At 35.6% G+C, this 16,489-nt stretch overlaps 1 protein-coding gene, 1 long non-coding RNA gene and 2 pseudogenes across 4 annotated transcripts; all 4 read left to right on the top strand.

Moving 5' to 3' along the window:
* The first annotated feature begins 366 nt into the window (after positions 1-366).
* LOC105130098 (photosystem II 10 kDa polypeptide, chloroplastic-like) lies at positions 367-2,617 on the top strand. 3 transcript variants are annotated; one of them, XM_011032449.1, is made up of 6 exons: positions 367-673; positions 1,461-1,519; positions 2,013-2,068; positions 2,165-2,217; positions 2,354-2,450; positions 2,499-2,617. In XM_011032449.1, exons 1-5 carry the CDS (start codon positions 523-525, stop codon positions 2,446-2,448), a joined length of 414 nt encoding a protein of 137 aa, XP_011030751.1. In that variant the 5' UTR covers positions 367-522; the 3' UTR covers positions 2,449-2,450; positions 2,499-2,617. The 3 variants fall into 3 exon arrangements, with proteins under 3 accessions (XP_011030751.1, XP_011030750.1, XP_011030749.1); XM_011032448.1 differs by having other exon boundaries at positions 2,354-2,475; positions 2,524-2,617; XM_011032447.1 differs by having other exon boundaries at positions 2,354-2,617.
* A 355-nt stretch (positions 2,618-2,972) lies between these two features.
* LOC105130100 (DNA polymerase zeta processivity subunit-like) lies at positions 2,973-6,808 on the top strand (annotated as a pseudogene).
* Positions 6,809-8,264: 1,456 nt separating this feature from the next.
* LOC105130102 (protein ROOT PRIMORDIUM DEFECTIVE 1-like) lies at positions 8,265-16,136 on the top strand (annotated as a pseudogene).
* LOC105130101 (uncharacterized) lies at positions 8,763-10,428 on the top strand. Its single transcript, XR_843185.1, has 3 exons — positions 8,763-8,802; positions 9,716-9,797; positions 10,390-10,428. It is a non-coding gene; the product is annotated as an uncharacterized LOC105130101 (long non-coding RNA).
* Positions 16,137-16,489: the final 353 nt, after the last annotated feature.

Genomic DNA, 16,489 nt, shown 5'->3' with positions numbered 1-16,489 from the left:
TTGCTGCTGCTGGTGGTGGTGTCACGATAGATAGTGGCGGTGGTCTCTGGAATTAGTTGATGAAGTTGTTGGCTTACTTTCAGAATTTTAGCCTTTAAAATTGAGGGTGAGAGATGTTCCTGCGCCACAGGTCCTGCAACACAATATCCAAAGAGTATATTCCCATCTTGGGATGCTATGCCACACACAAAAAAAATATTGCAAGGAAAACAATACTGAATACTGTAGATAATCTCTGGATCATCCATTCTAAGCCAATGGTGTAACTCCAGCTGTCATGTAATCAGGTGGGGCCTCAAGAACCACCTAGTTTGAAACACCTGGCCATCCTGATAATGTTTGCAATATCATATCCAGATTTCAGCCACACAAGCAATGCCATGTAGCAAAAACTGTCAATGATTATCATGCTATCGCTTTCATTATCTAGGATGTTAGTATTTAATTGGAGCTCAAGACCAGCAAGTAGGAGGGCAAAACAAGCAGAGATCAGATCAAGCAAAGCTTAAACACTAATTAATCATGGCTACCAGCTCAGTTATGGCTTCATCAATGAGCCTGAAACCAGCTCCTTTTACAGTCAAGAAACCTTCTCTTCCAAGTCTTTCAAGGAGATCATCTTTCAAAGTTGAGGCTAGTCGTTCGAGGAAGTCCAAGACTGATCAGCCTTATGGTCTGTTGCTTGATTGATACATGTCCATAGAATGTTATGTTAATTAATTAATTACCCTTTTCATTAATCATACACATATAATTCTTGTTATTATTATTTGGGTATTGCTATACATAATTGTTGAGGTGCTAATTAATGTTGTGTAAGCTTAATTTTATACTGGTTGGGTTTGTTTTTTTTTTCCTAACCATACCCACTATGATTAATAAGTGTAATTAATTGATTAATAAAGTAATTAATTGATTGATTCCTGCAATTTGATGGGAGTTTTGAGGCCATGAATTAGACATCTTTATTTATATATATATATATAAAAAAAAAGGCTTCGGACATCGATCTTCTTGAAATATTTGGCCTTCGATCTTGCATTTACTATGTAATCAATGCATATTATATTCTCAGCCGGATGTCTGCGCTTCTACTAAGCAATTTAATTAAGAGCTTGTTAGGAAATTAATTATCATAATTCAACCAATTAAGGAATTAGGAATCTCTTCTTGCATGAACCTTTGCAGACAATTTTTCCTTAATTTTCCTGTACATTAAAGGCACCAAATATGCGAATAAGATCTGTCCTGGCTAATATTATTTTCTCTTTCCCATCGAAGATTTACGTGCTATTAATCTTTTTGTATTGTTCAATATAATTTTTTTCATCAAATCATTTTTTTTTCTCAAAAATATACATACGCATGCGTGAGCATCTGCGTGGCCTGTATTTTTATGAGTATGTTTTGTTCCCTTTACTTGAATATTTGTTGAAGAAAAAACATGGATTGTTGTACAGGAATCAATGGCGGCATGGATTTAAGGGGTGGGGTTGATGCTTCAGGGAGAAAGGGCAAGGTAAAATTTCTAAATCCATTGCCTTTTTCCTTCGAGTTTAAATACATAAATTAATTCATGTTTTATATATATATATGTTCACACACATACATCATTTCAGCTAGGAAGGTGGTGATCATTTCTTTGAATCAGTGGGGACGTGATGATGGGAGACAAATGATTTTATTAGGGTGACGACTCCCCATATGCATGGTTGATTAATGGTTTTAATGATTAGGAATGTATGTTTAGAATTGTGATAGATGTTAATTTTTAAAATGTAATATTTAAAATATATTAAAATAATATTTTATTATTTTTTAAAGTTTATTTTTGACATCAACATAATAAAATTATTTTAGAAAAATAATTTAAAACTAAAAAATATTCAAAATTTAAAAAAAGTGATCACTAATCATTGATTTAAATGGGCATTGAATTACCCTTCTTAATGAATTATTTTGTACTAACAGAGAGTCAGTGATTAGTAATCCAATTTCTGGGCTTGATGCAGGGAAAGGGAGTGTATCAATTTGTTGACAAATATGGAGCAAATGTTGATGGATACAGGTGAGCTATCTACTGTATATTTCTGAACATTTCTCTGATAAATGGAGGCATAAGTATATGACCAGAGACTGTTATTTTGTGGTGTTTAATACACAGTCCTATCTACGACCCCAAGGATTGGTCTCCAAGTGGTGAAGTTTATGTTGGAGGTAAGCAATGCTGCATTTTGGCAATTAATTTCATGATGCAAGAGAATATTTCTTTCAAAGATAAATATCTCATGTAATTCCCAGTTTAAGAGCTCAGTTTATTTGATTGAAAACATGAACAATATAATCCTTGCAGGCACTACTGGTTTGTTGATCTGGGCTGTTACCCTAGCTGGCCTTCTTGCAGGGGGAGCACTTCTTGTTTACAATACAAGTGCCTTAGTACAGTAGAGTTCTGTCATCATATCCTATCCTAATCTCTGTGTATTAGTACAGTAGAGTTCTGTCATCATATCCTATCCTAATCTCTGTGTATTACTTTCCCTTTTGAATTCGCCAGTACCTTGTAACAATTTCCGTGGATTAATAATAATGAGTGTAAGATCTACTTGTTGCTCTTTAACTTAACCTCGTTACCTGAAAGAGGAATCTTATGAATTCTTAAGACATGTTTTCATTGAGATGATACAGCACATTCAATGGACCATCTAGTGGAGCTGTAAGACTTCATAAGCAAAGCCTTGTTGACGAACCGATCCAGCCCTAGTTCTTTGCTTGAATGAATGGATACACGATTTCTTCTGATTCAAACACATGGCTATAATGCATTCCGCTCCAATTTCCATCTGCCATAACGGACTGCGAGGTACAAAGATCAATCTGGCGAACACCTGTTGTGAGTTACTGCTGTGACCATTTGACTTCTGCTGCTAAGTCGCCTTTAAGTGCAGCACTAAGACTTGTCATTGCCTCTGCGTGATGAAATTATTTAAGAGGGGATTTGAGGAGTTTTATTGGGCCGAGGCTGGAGGCGAATGAAACAACAGAGGATATATTCCTTCTTGTCAAGCCAAGCCTAGGCAGAGTGGTGCATCCACGTCTGTTGGTCCATTCAGTTCGAGGGTTAAATTAGCTGCAATCAGTTTTCTTTAACCTGTATCGCTGTCTCGTGGAAACTGAAACGGCATTTTCCTGCACCTAGTTGTGGAAGCATCGGCAACGCAGAATGTTGATGTCGGGGAAAGAAAGGGAGGTTAATCAGAAGCCGACATGGAACCAGTTTTTGGTTGCTGGACTCAGTTCCACCCGCCATCTGAAAACGGCTAAAACGCTCACGAGTGTAATGAATGCATCATCTATTTTTTTTTAATATTTTTTATTTATTAAATTACTAAACCTGATAATAACAAAATAATAATAATAATAATAACGGTGAAATGATAAAAATGACCTCGGACTCGAGGTATCGAATTTGAGCTTTAAATATAATTAGATCTTTTTAATGTGTTTTTAAAAACAAAAAATACCTATTTTATCTTTAATTTTAAAATATCCAAAAATTTTACTCTCAATGATTAGTTTTTTTTCATGGGCAAGGAAGTAAAAAAATCCACGGTGGGGATCAATGTTTTTACCGTTCCATTCAGGTTTCTTTTCTTTTAATTTTAATTTTAATTCTTGCCAGGCGGCAATTCTTGGGATGCATGAGAAAGCTTAGTAGCTACTAACTGCAGGGAGCCATGTCTACCAGCATGGAGCTTAAGCCTCTCCTCCGATCAACCCAGTAGCTCTCATGTCATATCACTTCACCTGTCATCCGATCAACCCAGTAGCTCTCATGTCATTTCATTTCACCTGTCATCTTGTCCTGGTTTAAAACTGTCGGTAAGGCCATAAACACATAAATTTTGGATTAAATTAGTGTTATCTTGCAAATTTATGTTTTCTTCAGAATTCTATCTTTCTGGGGTCTTTTCTTTTTAGATTGTTGAGGCAGATATATGGTCTCACTGAATTTTGATTGTTTCTTAACCATCAGTTTTGGGCATTCTCTTTTCTGCAGATAAATGGACAGTTAAAATAAACAATCTTCTTCAGGTTAGTCTTATTCACTGTAATTCTTTGTCTTCATTTGGGTCATAGATTCTTGGATTCACTCTCTCTATCATATTTATAATTAAAAAAATTGATTAAATTAGTGTTATCTTGCAAATTTATGTTTTCTTCAGAATTCTATCTTTCTGGGGTCTTTTCTTTTTAGACTGTTGAGGCAGGTATATGGTCTCACTGAATTTTGATTGTTTCTTAACCATCAGTTTTGGGCATTCTCTTTTCTGCAGATAAATGGACAGTCAAAATAAACAATCTTCTTCAGGTTAGTCTTATTCACTGTAATTCTTTGTCTTCATTTGGGTCATAGATTCTTGGATTCACTCTCTCTATCATATTTATAATTAAAAAAATTCAGCTGAAATAGCTAGAATTCTTGTTGAGTTCTTGGAGGCTTCAGTTGTTTTTCTCGAAGGAGTTTATCCTTCAGGTTCCAAAACTAAAAGTCACACTTTTTAATGTAGAGTTTTGTCCTTTATAATGATTAGCATGTTCATTTATGGAGTTTTGGTTTTGATTGGTGAAGATGCATTTGCGAGGAGGAGGTATATGAATGTGGTAGTGCAAAGAGCTAGGCATCCCCAGCTTAGAGATTACATTCACTCTTCTGTTTCTGGGCTTATCCAAAAGGTTGGTTCTTGATATTCCTCTCCTTTGATTACTGTACTTGAATAAATGGTAAAGAGAACTTTTTGTCGGTTGTTTTTTAATGCAGTAGTGTTGATACTGTTAGAAAAACTCCTTTATAATACTTTGTAGAGATCTGGTATGTCAATGTGCTTACAGGTATAGAAAGGAAGAACTTTTTGCTGATTGATTTTTAATACATAGTTTGAAATGCTTGTAGAAATCTTGGTTTTGTTGATACTTGATTGAACTTGGTCATTCCTTTCTCCGTTGTGTGTGTGTGTCACCGAGTTGGTTTGCAATGTTCCTGCTCTACAGTACTTTTTGGTTTTCTTTCGTCAAATTCTTTGGCCAAAATAGAATTTACAATGTTCATATTTACTGGGTGAACTTTTTCAAATGTTTTCTTAATGAATTATTTCTGATCTGTTGACTGCTTTCCTTGCTCTGTTGCTAAGTTTTACACGTGGTGTTGTAGATTCTATCCTCTATTAGATAGGCCGAATTGGAGTGTTTATTTTGATGTACAGCCCTAACAGCTGGTCCATTTACAATGGTGAATAGATTCCCTTCTCAGCTGAGTTCACCCTGGTTTTTTAATACCATTAAGAAAACTTTTGTATGTGTAACTATCTATGGTATGCTTCAAAACAGGGACTGGTGGAGAGAGTAGCTGTAATTTTCTTTATAACATCCTGCTAGAGAGGTTCATTTTCAAGCTCACAGTGAACCAGTCTCGTGGCTCAAAAGTGGAAGGAGAGTCCTCTGTATGATCATTCTTGATGTAGTTGAACTTATTAGAATAAGTGATTCTAGTCAACAAATAGATATGTTCCACATATATTATATGAATAATGTAGTAGATATATTTATGGATTATTAGATTGATCTCAAATATTTACAAGAGTTTTTCGTTTTTCTTAGAGTAATTATGTAATTACTATTCTAAACGTCGAATGTTTATATTTTAAAAATCTTATTTTGATGATCTAATTTTAGCAATTTTTCTGATTTTTTTTGTTATTTTTTTCATTTCATGACTTTTTTTTTGTAATTTCACTTTTTTTTTATTAAGTTAAAATTTCTAATCTATTTAAAAAGCATTTAGAAATACAGGTCAACCCATATTTTTAAAAAAAGTTTAATATTTTAGTTAAAAATTAATTTTTTTTATATTTTAGATCGTTGATACTAGAGTTTTAAAATTCAAACCGATTCAGAGGATCAACCTAGACCGGCCAATCTAATCTGAGTAGAGTCAAAAACCTATGTAGAAATTAGCCCTGCAAAGCCTCATCAAATCAATTCAATACCCGGTTCACCTGGTCAAACCCAAGTGAAACTCAATTAATTTTTTTTTTTTATGTTGACAGTCATTGAACTACATTGTTTTGACCTTTTAAAAGGCCAAAACGCTGAATACCGAAAAATAAAGAACGAAGCAATTTGCAAACTTAATTAACTAACTCTTTGAATTTTGAAACCCAGCTGAGTAGTAGAGGACGGCTGGGGACGTCTGATTTGATGCTTATTACATCTGGATGCAAGGTGGGTTCCCAACGCAAGAACTTTACAATAAAATCACCAACCTCACAGCAGAGGGTAGGAAGAACAGAAGGTTGCATCAAAAGCCCTTAAGGGAGAGCTCAGGTAATTAAAATATCTTTTATCTTATTGCCATCTTTCTTTTCCATCTCAGTTTCCATACCCAGAACATAAGCTTTATACTTCATGGAACAAAGAGCTGATTCAGCCTCAAGCCACAAATTCTTGTACAACAAAACTTGAGGGTTCTCTTCTTCCTCAAGTTCATAATGTCCTTCCAGGGCCTTCTCAATGACCTGCATCACCAACAAAAATGCAAAGATTTGGTTGCTGATAAATAAATTCTACCCACAAGTTCCAGAAATTAAGATTGGTACCTGAGTAATGTGTTCATTTTTATCGAATCCTCCATTCCTTGCATTTAAAGAATCCAGGAATCTCTCCCTTAAACTAGTAGAACTCATCTGCCTTTCATGCTTGTTCTGATGATTCTATTTATTTGGTTTTTAATTTAAATTTGATTTATGTATTTTTACAGGTGTTTTTTTTATTAATTCGGGTTAATTTAGATCATTCCATTTAATTTGTGAATCAATTATTTAATCAGGTTGATAACTGGATTGAGTTTCAAAACTATGATTCTAATTTGTAAACCAATCATTTAATCGGATTGATAATTGGATTGAGTTTCGAAACTATGATTGATATATTAATTTTTAAAAATAATTTTTTTTAAAATAAAAAAAAGTTAAATACATTTCGGTATGATAAACAATTTAAAAAATAATCATAATTATATTCCCAAATAAATATTTAAAGTTTTATAAACCTCCTAAAAAAATAGTCTTAATGGCTATTATTCTATTAAAAATAAAACCAACAAACTTGAAATTCTTTTAATCAAATTCTTTTAATCATTAAAATTCTTCTGTTTTTTATTTGTTTGTTGCTGCCTTCAACCTCCGCGTGCATTCATTCTTAGTTAAACTGCCTGTCTCGGAAGGTCTTACCAAAGTACTTCCACGAGGTACTGGGTTAATGTGGCAGTAATTTGGTATGCATTGTCTGCTATTGGTTGGTCAAATTTGCTAGATCCACAAAATCCAAGCAAACGCTCTTGCTGTTTGCTGTATGATTTAGCTTTTGTGAACTCTTCGACATTTTTAGAGGTGAGGATTGAACTTCTCTTTTACCAGATTGCAGGTGGGAGATAACTGCTTATGATAGCGCAAGCAAGGATGCAGATTTATGGATCCCGACAGACACAAAGCAGAGGCAGCAACCTCCCTTAATAAGATCCCGACAGACACAAAGCAGAGGCAGCAACCTCCATTAATAACCCCAATAAAATCCATGAGCAGCGAACCTCTGTCCGTGCAGTTATATTTGGAACATCCAAGTTTATCTGAACCAAAACCTCAAGAGGGGAAGAATTCATAGACAGCTGGTTCACATCTACAAATTTACTCTTAACTTGTTTTACACAACCTCTTGAATTCTGTTTCTTGTTTAGATAAAACCTTATAGCAACATTATCACTAAGATCTGTTTCACACCTTTTGGTTTTTCCCACACAGGCACACAACAGTTTTAGAGTTTCAGTAATATGAGGTCTAGCCATAGTTCCATAGAATCGTATACTTCATTCGAGACGGTATACCAGGCACACAACAGAGTTAGAGCTTAAGCAATATGAGCAATTTATTTTTGTTTGAAAATGCAGGTAGTTTTATAAGTTAATGGAATTCGTGATGCTTTTGTTATTCACTTGTTTTCTTTACTGCATTTTGCAAGACAGCTACAAAAAGCATGGAGCACAGGGTAGCCTAAGTAGGAAGTAGTGTTTGTACGCACTTGATGAGCAAATCCAGAGTCTTCCCTCTGTGTACGTTTCTTTCTTGAGCACCATATATAGCCACAAGCCTCGTCAAGAGTTCACTAATTTTACAAGGGCCAACTCCTGATACAAAGAAAGTCCACAATAACCAAATGATCCAAGCCCATATGAGGACTTTTCTCCCTGCGCAACAAAGCAGCATTAAACCACATTCTGCATTCCAACTGGTTGATTTTGTTTCTCAAGGAACTCCAAAATGCATAGAAGATCCATTTTTGTTATGGCTTCCACAAACACTCAAAATCCTGTCTTCGTCACAAAACGGACTCCTATATGTTGATGTATTCAAGGACTTATAGTTCTACCAGACTGTAAAGATCATGAATCATATTCATTAAACAGAAGGTTTTTGGCTTAAATACCATTACTGTAATGTTTTGAATAAATAAGTAGGAAAATACAATAAAGCTCTTGGTGGCTTAAAATGTAGGTATAAATGAATGAGGGGTAGTGTAGTAATTCAACAAAACTTGATAAATATAAATAGAAAATAAAAAAAAAAAACAAAATAAGTGATCTGAAATTTGAGAGAGAATCGGCAGGAGAGAGAAGGGAGAAAGAAGAAGAAGAGAAAAGAGGGAAATTAGAAGAAAAATAGAAAAGAATTGAAGGAAATAAGTTTAAAGGTAAGATTATATATAAATATATGTTGATTAAGTTTTAATTTTAGTTTTGATAAATGTTAGGGTTTTGAAAATTTGTGTTTTGGGTTTGATTGATGAATAAATTGAATGTTATGGGTTGATTGTTATGGGTAATGGATTATTTGGTGGATTTTGAGAGATTGAATTGAAAGATGATAATTTTGAGTTATGATTTTTGTTGAATGGTGAAATTATGTTAGAAATAAGGAAAGAACAGTGGGTTTCTGTTGAAATTCTGGGTTGGAGGTTGAAGATGACGAAAATTCATTTTGGTCCTTCAAATTGTGGAAATTACAGTTTAGTCCTCAAACTTTGAAAAATTTACAAATTGGTCCCTGGGGCATATTCCGAGATTCTGAACAGAATAAAAGATAAATTATGGGCAGAATTCCTGTATAGTTATGAAATTTTAACACTTTCAATTTGGTCCTTCAATTTGACAAAAATTACCATTTGACCCTAAAAATTTGATAAAATTACAAAATGGTCCCTGGAGTATAATGAGGTGATCTAGACAGAAATGAGGATTAATTATGGTCAGAATTCAGTATAGTCATGGACTTATGATAATTTTAGTTTGGTCCTCCAAATGGATAAAGTTGCAATTTGACCCTTAAAAATATGATAAATTACAGATTAGTCCCTAGCTGTAATATTAGCTTTTTCAGATTGGTTTGATGAATAATTTAGGGTTAGTTAGTGAAGTATTACCAATTTTATTATTTGTTTCATTATGGATTAGATTTCGAGAAAATCGTTAATTTTTGGGTTTTTAGGAAAATAACTAATTTAGTCTAAATACATATAGGGTTATGAAATAGACCCTTAGTTAAGTGTATTAAATAGGTTATATGTTCTTTTGAGTCATTCTTGAATATGTTTTCTTTATATTCAGATAATCCTAATATTCTACCGGCGGGACGTCAGTAGGATTTTCTTCGGTGTTTGCTTTTGATTTCTGTTTGCTTTCGAGTCAGGTGAGTGGATAATTTTTCATATATAAGAGAAATATTATAAATATTTGATTTGTTAATATGAATTGGATCATGCTTCTTGATAATATATATGATGACTATTATCCTTGTTATGATAAGCATGATCATTTGTTGAATCTGAATTCTTGATATGAACCAGTATGTATTTTGGATTGACTTCTGAATTGATAGCTCCTCATTTGATTGATGTCATGAGTTCAGCCTTGAGATATTAATATGTCTATTTGAGTATGATTATGACCCTATGGTATGTCAGTCAGAATACCCATGCTAACAGGGTAGTGTTAGTCTTTGTGCACATCGTATCTGAACCCTAGTTGGTCGGAGGAGTCACCAACCTGTGTGGACTGATCATCCCACAGTACGGAGCCTCATGCTCATTGCATTTTGATTTTCTGACGAATTTTACCATATGATATTCTTGTTATGGCCTATTTGAGAAACCTTTTTATAAGAACCTAAAGCCATACTTGTATATATATTTCTCATTGTTGTATTATCTCGTGTGTGTATATTGAACGTTATCTACTCACTGAGTCGTTGAACTCACACTCTCATTATTTATCATTTTCAGGCTTATAGCTTGATAGCAGGTCACTTTTGTTGGATCTTCAGAACCTGCTCTTTTGGTTGTAATTCATATATTTTCCTTTATGTCTAATTAGTGCTCCAAAACTATAAAATTATATTAACTCTTGTATTAAGACAATTCAATTATATTATGAAGTTGATTTTGTTATTAATGCTGTGTTGAACTCTGATTGAGTTAGGATAAGTTTGTGTGTAAGTTTGGGTTCGCATAGGTATGGAACCTTGGAGGGGAACCTTGCCTATGTGCCGGTCATGGATCCGGGATTCGAGTCGTGACAATTACAGCTGGAAATCAAGTTAAAACAAAACAAACCACATCTCCACATCACGAAGACTGTGATAACTGAACAAATAACTTAGTCACAGCTCCTGAAAGATAGGAGCTTATTCAAATCAAAGACTACTTGCATTTACTAAGGTTCTAACATATCCTCCCTAAACTGCACTTGCTGAAGGCAAGTCAATCCACATACTTCATGCTTTGAACTCCTAGTACATTACGCAGCTTTAAAAACGACTCTAATTTCAAAAGCTTTGTCATGATATCTGTCACCTGCTCACTAGTACCACAATGTACTAACTCCACAATACCTTCCTTGACCAGATCGTGTAAAAAATGAAACGTTATATCGATGTGTTTGGTTTTTCCATGAAGAACTGGATTTTTTTATAACTTGATAGTTGAACTATTATCACAAAAAATCTTAACACACTTACATGAAGAGAAACCGAGACTGTTGAGGCAAGCACATGCCGCAGCAGCTACATACTCTACTTCAGTGGTGGGAAGAGTCACTAATGGTTGTTTTCTTGAGCTCCATGCAACTGCACCACCACTTCGAAGAAACACATATCCAGAAGTGCTTCTCCTATCTTCTATATCACCGGCATAATCACTGTCGGTATAAACCTTAAGATTATCTTCAGAACATTTCTCATAACTCACTCTCAAGTTCCCAACTTCTCAGCACCCCTTTCACAAAACACTCCTAAGTTCACAGTCCCCTTCACATATTTGAGGACTCGTTTTGCTGCTGCCATATGAGAGACTTCAGATCTGCCATGAATTTGCTTAATAAGCAAACAACAAATGTAATTTCTTGTCTAGTTACTAATAGATACATCAAGCTACCCATTATCTGTTTGAACAAGGTTGAATTCACACTGGCTTCTCCACCATCTTTTACCAGTTTCATGCCTGGCATGATGGGATTTTTCACAGGATTGCAGCTTCCCATTCCAAAACTTCCCCAGCACACTTCATTTGGCATAAATGTATCCCTTCACAACTATGCTGAACCTAAACTCCTAGAAAGTACTTTATCTTCCCCAAGTCACCCATGTCAAACTCTAGTTTCATTGACTTCTTAAACTTCTCGCATAATTCCACATCATTCCTTGTATAAATTAAATTATCCACATAGAGACTAATAATTAAGAATTTACCGTCAGCTTCATGTTTGAGAAACAGTGTGCTCATGACTGCGTTTCTTAAAACCCTCCTTCATGAAGAATCCTTCAATTCTGCTATACAGGCTCTTGGAGCCTATTTCAAGCCGTAAAGAGCGTTCTTAAGCTTCAAGACTTTATACTCTTCTCCTTTACGAACAGTCTTTTGGCTGCTCCACGTGTACTGCCTCCTTCAGTTCCCCATGAAGGAACACACTCTTGACGTCTAGCTGGAAAACAATCCATTTTTTTATTTTTTATTTTGCGCTGCTAAAGCCAAGATCAATCTTATGGTGTCCCAACGAGCTACAGGTGCAAAAACTTTGTTGTAATCAATCTCGTACCTCCAAGTATAACCTTTGACTACCAAATGTGCTTTGCATTAACTACTTCTCCCTTTTCATTCAACTTCATTCTAAAAATCCATTTGACTCTAATTTTCTTTATCCCATTCAGTAGACTTACAAGTTCCCATGTCTTATTCTTTTCTATAGCTTCCATTTCCAAATCCATCGCTTCCCTCCATTTTTTTCTTTTACTGCTTCATCAAAGCATAGTGGATCATCATGTACCATAAAACAAGCCAAGTTTGACTCTTCTAAATACCATCTCCACTAACATAGTCTTCCTCCCATTAGGGTTCCCTCCTAACTCTTGCCGCTGGTATAGCAACATTCTCCTTCTAACTCTTCTGTATACAGACCAGCAAAATCATCTTCTCCTTCCAACTCTTCAGCACCCGGACCCACTCCTTCTACGTGTTCTTCCTCATCTCCACCTTATTCTTCTTCATCATCATAGTCACTGATTTCCCTATCATCACTATCTACCCAAGTAAAAACATCATTTCTCACGTCTTCATCAGTCTGCCTCCAATTCCAGCTCTCATTCTCTTCAAACATAACATCCCTGCTAACAATTACCCTTTTAGCAGTAGGATCATAAAGCCGATAGGCTTTAGATTCTTCACTAACACTGAGAAACACACATCTATGACTTTGCTTATCTAACTTTTCTCTCTTCCTATCATGAATATGCACATTAGCAATACAACCGAAGACCCTAAAGTACTCAGCATTGGGTTTTTCTCCACTCCAAATGCAATCCCCATCAAACTGCTTCTGGCCAAAAGATTTTAGGCATCTCCTTTTTTGAAAGCAAGCATCGAACCATGTTTTATACAGTTCGATTCTTACATTCTGCCACTCCGTGCTGTTGAGGAGTATAGGCGGTTCGATTCTTACATTCTGCCACTCCGTGCTGTTGAGGAGTATAGGCGGCAATAAGTTGCCTCTTAATGCCATGATTGACACGAAACACGTTTAACTCCTTGGAAGTGAATTCGCCTCCCCTGTCCGTCCTCAAGTAACATATATCACAGCCTGACTCTTTTTCAACAAGATTTTAAAATACTTTAAACATTGAAAAAGTTTCACTCTTCTCGGCTAAGAAATAAATCTAAGCTTTTCTAATGAAGTCATCAATAAAAAATAGCAAGTACCTTTTAGGACTACTTGAAGTTGGAGTGATGAGACCACACAAATCTGCATGTACTAACTGAAGTCTCTTTGAAGCCCTCCACTGACTCTTCTTACTTTTGTTATTCACATGACCATAACGACGATGCTTTAGGTCTGAGAAGTCATCTTCAATTACTATTAAGCATTTTGAAGGCTAATTAATCATAATTGCTTGTAAAACAAACATCTTGTTAGCTGCCATTAGAGTTTGCATAATAAGGCCTCTTGTTGGATGATATATTTTACAAGCCCTATCTTTCATGACAATAGAAAGTCCTCGCTCTTGAAGTTGACCTATGCTCAATAAATTATTTTTGACCTCAAGAATGTAAAACACATCTCTTACCACTTGAGTTAAACCTTCAGTCTCAAGCTTAATGCTCCCTTTTCCCATCACCATCATCCTTGCACCGTTGCCTGATTTTACTGAGTGTCTAAACAGCTCATCCATGTGTATGAACCAATCCTTGTTTCCAAACATGTGGTTAGAACAACCTGAGTCTAGGAACCAAACATCTCCTTTCTTCGCATTCTTGTCCTTAACGTAAGCCATCAGTAGAAGTTCTTCCTCCTTATCCAAATCAGCATAATTTGCACCCTTCTCCCAACTAGGGCACTCATTTTGAAAATGCCCTAGTTTATGACATTTATAGCACTCTACAGTGGCTTTGTTGAAGCTTTGTCTTCCTCTACCACATCCACATTTCCAAGTTCCTCGTCCCCTTTCTTTTCCTGCTTTGTCTTCATGGGTGATCTTGAAAACTTGTTCTTCTTCACCTTGACCCTTCATTCTATGCTCATGCACAACAAGGCTGCTCTCATGTTCATTGATGGTCATCGTAATCATGTTGTTGGACTCCTCAATTGAACATACTACATAATTGAATTTAGGAATTATTGATGAAGAATCTTTTATGTGATCATCGGACGTTTCACTCATATTCTCTACATGAGCCTTTATTTTGTTGGCTATGTATAAAACGCGAGCAAAATAGGCATTCATTGATTCTCCTCCTTCATGCGAAGAACTTTAAAATCACAACGTAATGACTGTAGCTGTTCCCTTTTAACCCACGTTGAACCCTTGAATTTTTGCTTCATAGAGTCCCAGATTGCCTTTGAAGAGCTTCTGTCAAGAATGGTCTCAAGCACATCTCGTTTGATTGCTTGATAAAGAAGATTCTTTGCCTTTAAGTCCTTCAGCTTGTTTTCTTCATGCTCCTTCCATTGAGCATCGGTGAGTTGATTAGTTTATGTCATCACTGATGAGAAAGACCGTGCCTCCCCTGCAACATGCACCATGACGCCATGACCTTCAATATTCCAATATTTTTTGGAATGAAACAGATTCTACATCAGAATGATCATAGTGCCCTACAAATTTAGGCATGTAGCTGGTGCTGCTTTCTTCTGTCATTTGAAGAAAACTCTCAAACTCTCGTTCACTCTTGTAATCACAATCCCGTTAAGAGTTCTGATATCAATTGTTGATGTATTCAAAGACCTATAGTTATACGAGACTGTAACGATCATGAATCATATTCATTAAACAGAAGGTCGTTGGCTTAAATAGCCATTACAGCTGGAAATCAAATTAAAACAATAAACCACATCTCCACATCTCGAAGATTGTGGCAACTGAACAAATGACTTAGTCATAGCTCCTGAGAGATACGAGCTTATTCAAATCAAAGACTACTTGCATTACTAAGGCACTAACACTATACACGGTCACCTCCTGCCCTATTTCGAAAAAGGATCAATATGGATTCCATTGAGGCAAAAATCAAGTGGAGGAAGAAGACCCAAGAAGAAAATATATCAGAGTGCAGGACCTTGACAGAGCAATGGACTTACAAAATAAGCCATTTTTAATACTAAAGCTCAAGTCCATCATCCAATCACAGAGACATCAGTCTGTCTTTCAAGGTCTGTCTTTCTAAGCGACCTTGAAAAGGAAGTTGGGTTTCTTAAAAAATGGAACTTTATGTCTGTCATTGAAAAGTACCCTTCAACTTTTCGTGTTGGTGGTGGTAATAGCAGGACACCTCCTTTTGTTACTTTCACTGAGAAAGCTGAAAAGATTGCAAGAGAAGAGGCTGAAGCAAAGGAATTAATGGAGCCCATTTTGGTTAAGAACTTCAGGAAGTTGTTGATGTTGTCAGTTGATTGTAGGGTGCCCTTAGAAAAGATTGAATCCATTGAAAATGAATAGGGTTTGCCTCGAGATTTCAAAAACTCATTGATTCCAAAATACCCAGATTTTTTTCAGTCAAAGATTTCAACGGGATTCTTCATTAACAGTTGCCTCTCGTGAGGAAAGACTGAGGCTTGAAGGTGTTCCTGCTATCAATCCAACGAAAAAGAAGGCTAGAATATCGAAAGTTGGTAACTTTCTTGGTCCGTTTGCTTTTGACATGGGTTTTGCTTCTGGTTTTAGGCCAAACATGGTTTATATTGAGGAACTTTGAGAGGTGGCAAAGAATGGAATTCCCTTCTCCATATTTGAATACTAGGAGATTTGAAGTTGCTGATCCAAAAGCGTCAAAGCGTGTGGTGGCAGTGCCTCATGAACTTGTTATGCACTTGACTTAACAAGCTGGCTAACTCAAGAGAATAGGAAGAATTAGAGAGGATTAGAGAAGTGGAAAAGAGAGATGAATGAATTGCTTCTGCAATCTGTTATTTCTTACTCGTCTCCTCACAAGTTTTTAATACCATGATTTATGTACAATGAACTCTAGCCTCCTGGCTATCTCAACTGACCATCTAACTAACAATTAACAACTCTAACAAACTAACTTTCATCACATTCACTGTTATAACAGCTACTAACTAATACTTCATCTTTAGCTAATTCTGCATATTTTCTTCTTAATTGTCACATACTGTTATTTATCTCTTCTTTCCTTGATTGCCAAGCTTCCTTGCTACCTTCCTTTCTTAACAGAACTCCATGGTTTGACTATGGAGAAGAGGATGACATCTGCTCAGTTGGATGCTTTTCATTCTGAGTTTATGTTGCCATCTAGATTATTGTACATAACTTTTGATGCTTATGATGGTTCTAACTTGATCGAAAATGCCCATAACTTTTGTTTTATGATAAGTTTG

The sequence above is a fragment of the Populus euphratica genome, unplaced genomic scaffold (genome assembly GCF_000495115.2).
Source record: "Populus euphratica unplaced genomic scaffold, PopEup_1.0 scaffold95.1, whole genome shotgun sequence".
Classification (NCBI taxonomy): domain Eukaryota; kingdom Viridiplantae; phylum Streptophyta; class Magnoliopsida; order Malpighiales; family Salicaceae; genus Populus; species Populus euphratica.
The sequence above is the reverse complement of the archived record's forward strand: the minus strand, read 5'-3'. Positions and strand labels throughout refer to the sequence as shown.

What these genes read in the sequence shown, in the direction of transcription:
- LOC105130098 (XM_011032449.1), top strand. Translation starts at nt 523, where the DNA reads ATGGCTACCAGCTCAGTTATGGCTTCATCAATGAGCCTGAAACCAGCT. An exon ending in CTTCAGGGAGAAAGGGCAAG is followed by an intron (nt 1,520 to 2,012) that starts GTAAAATTTCTA and finishes GGCTTGATGCAG; the next exon opens with GGAAAGGGAGTGTATCAATT. An exon ending in GCAAATGTTGATGGATACAG is followed by an intron (nt 2,069 to 2,164) that starts GTGAGCTATCTA and finishes TTTAATACACAG; the next exon opens with TCCTATCTACGACCCCAAGG.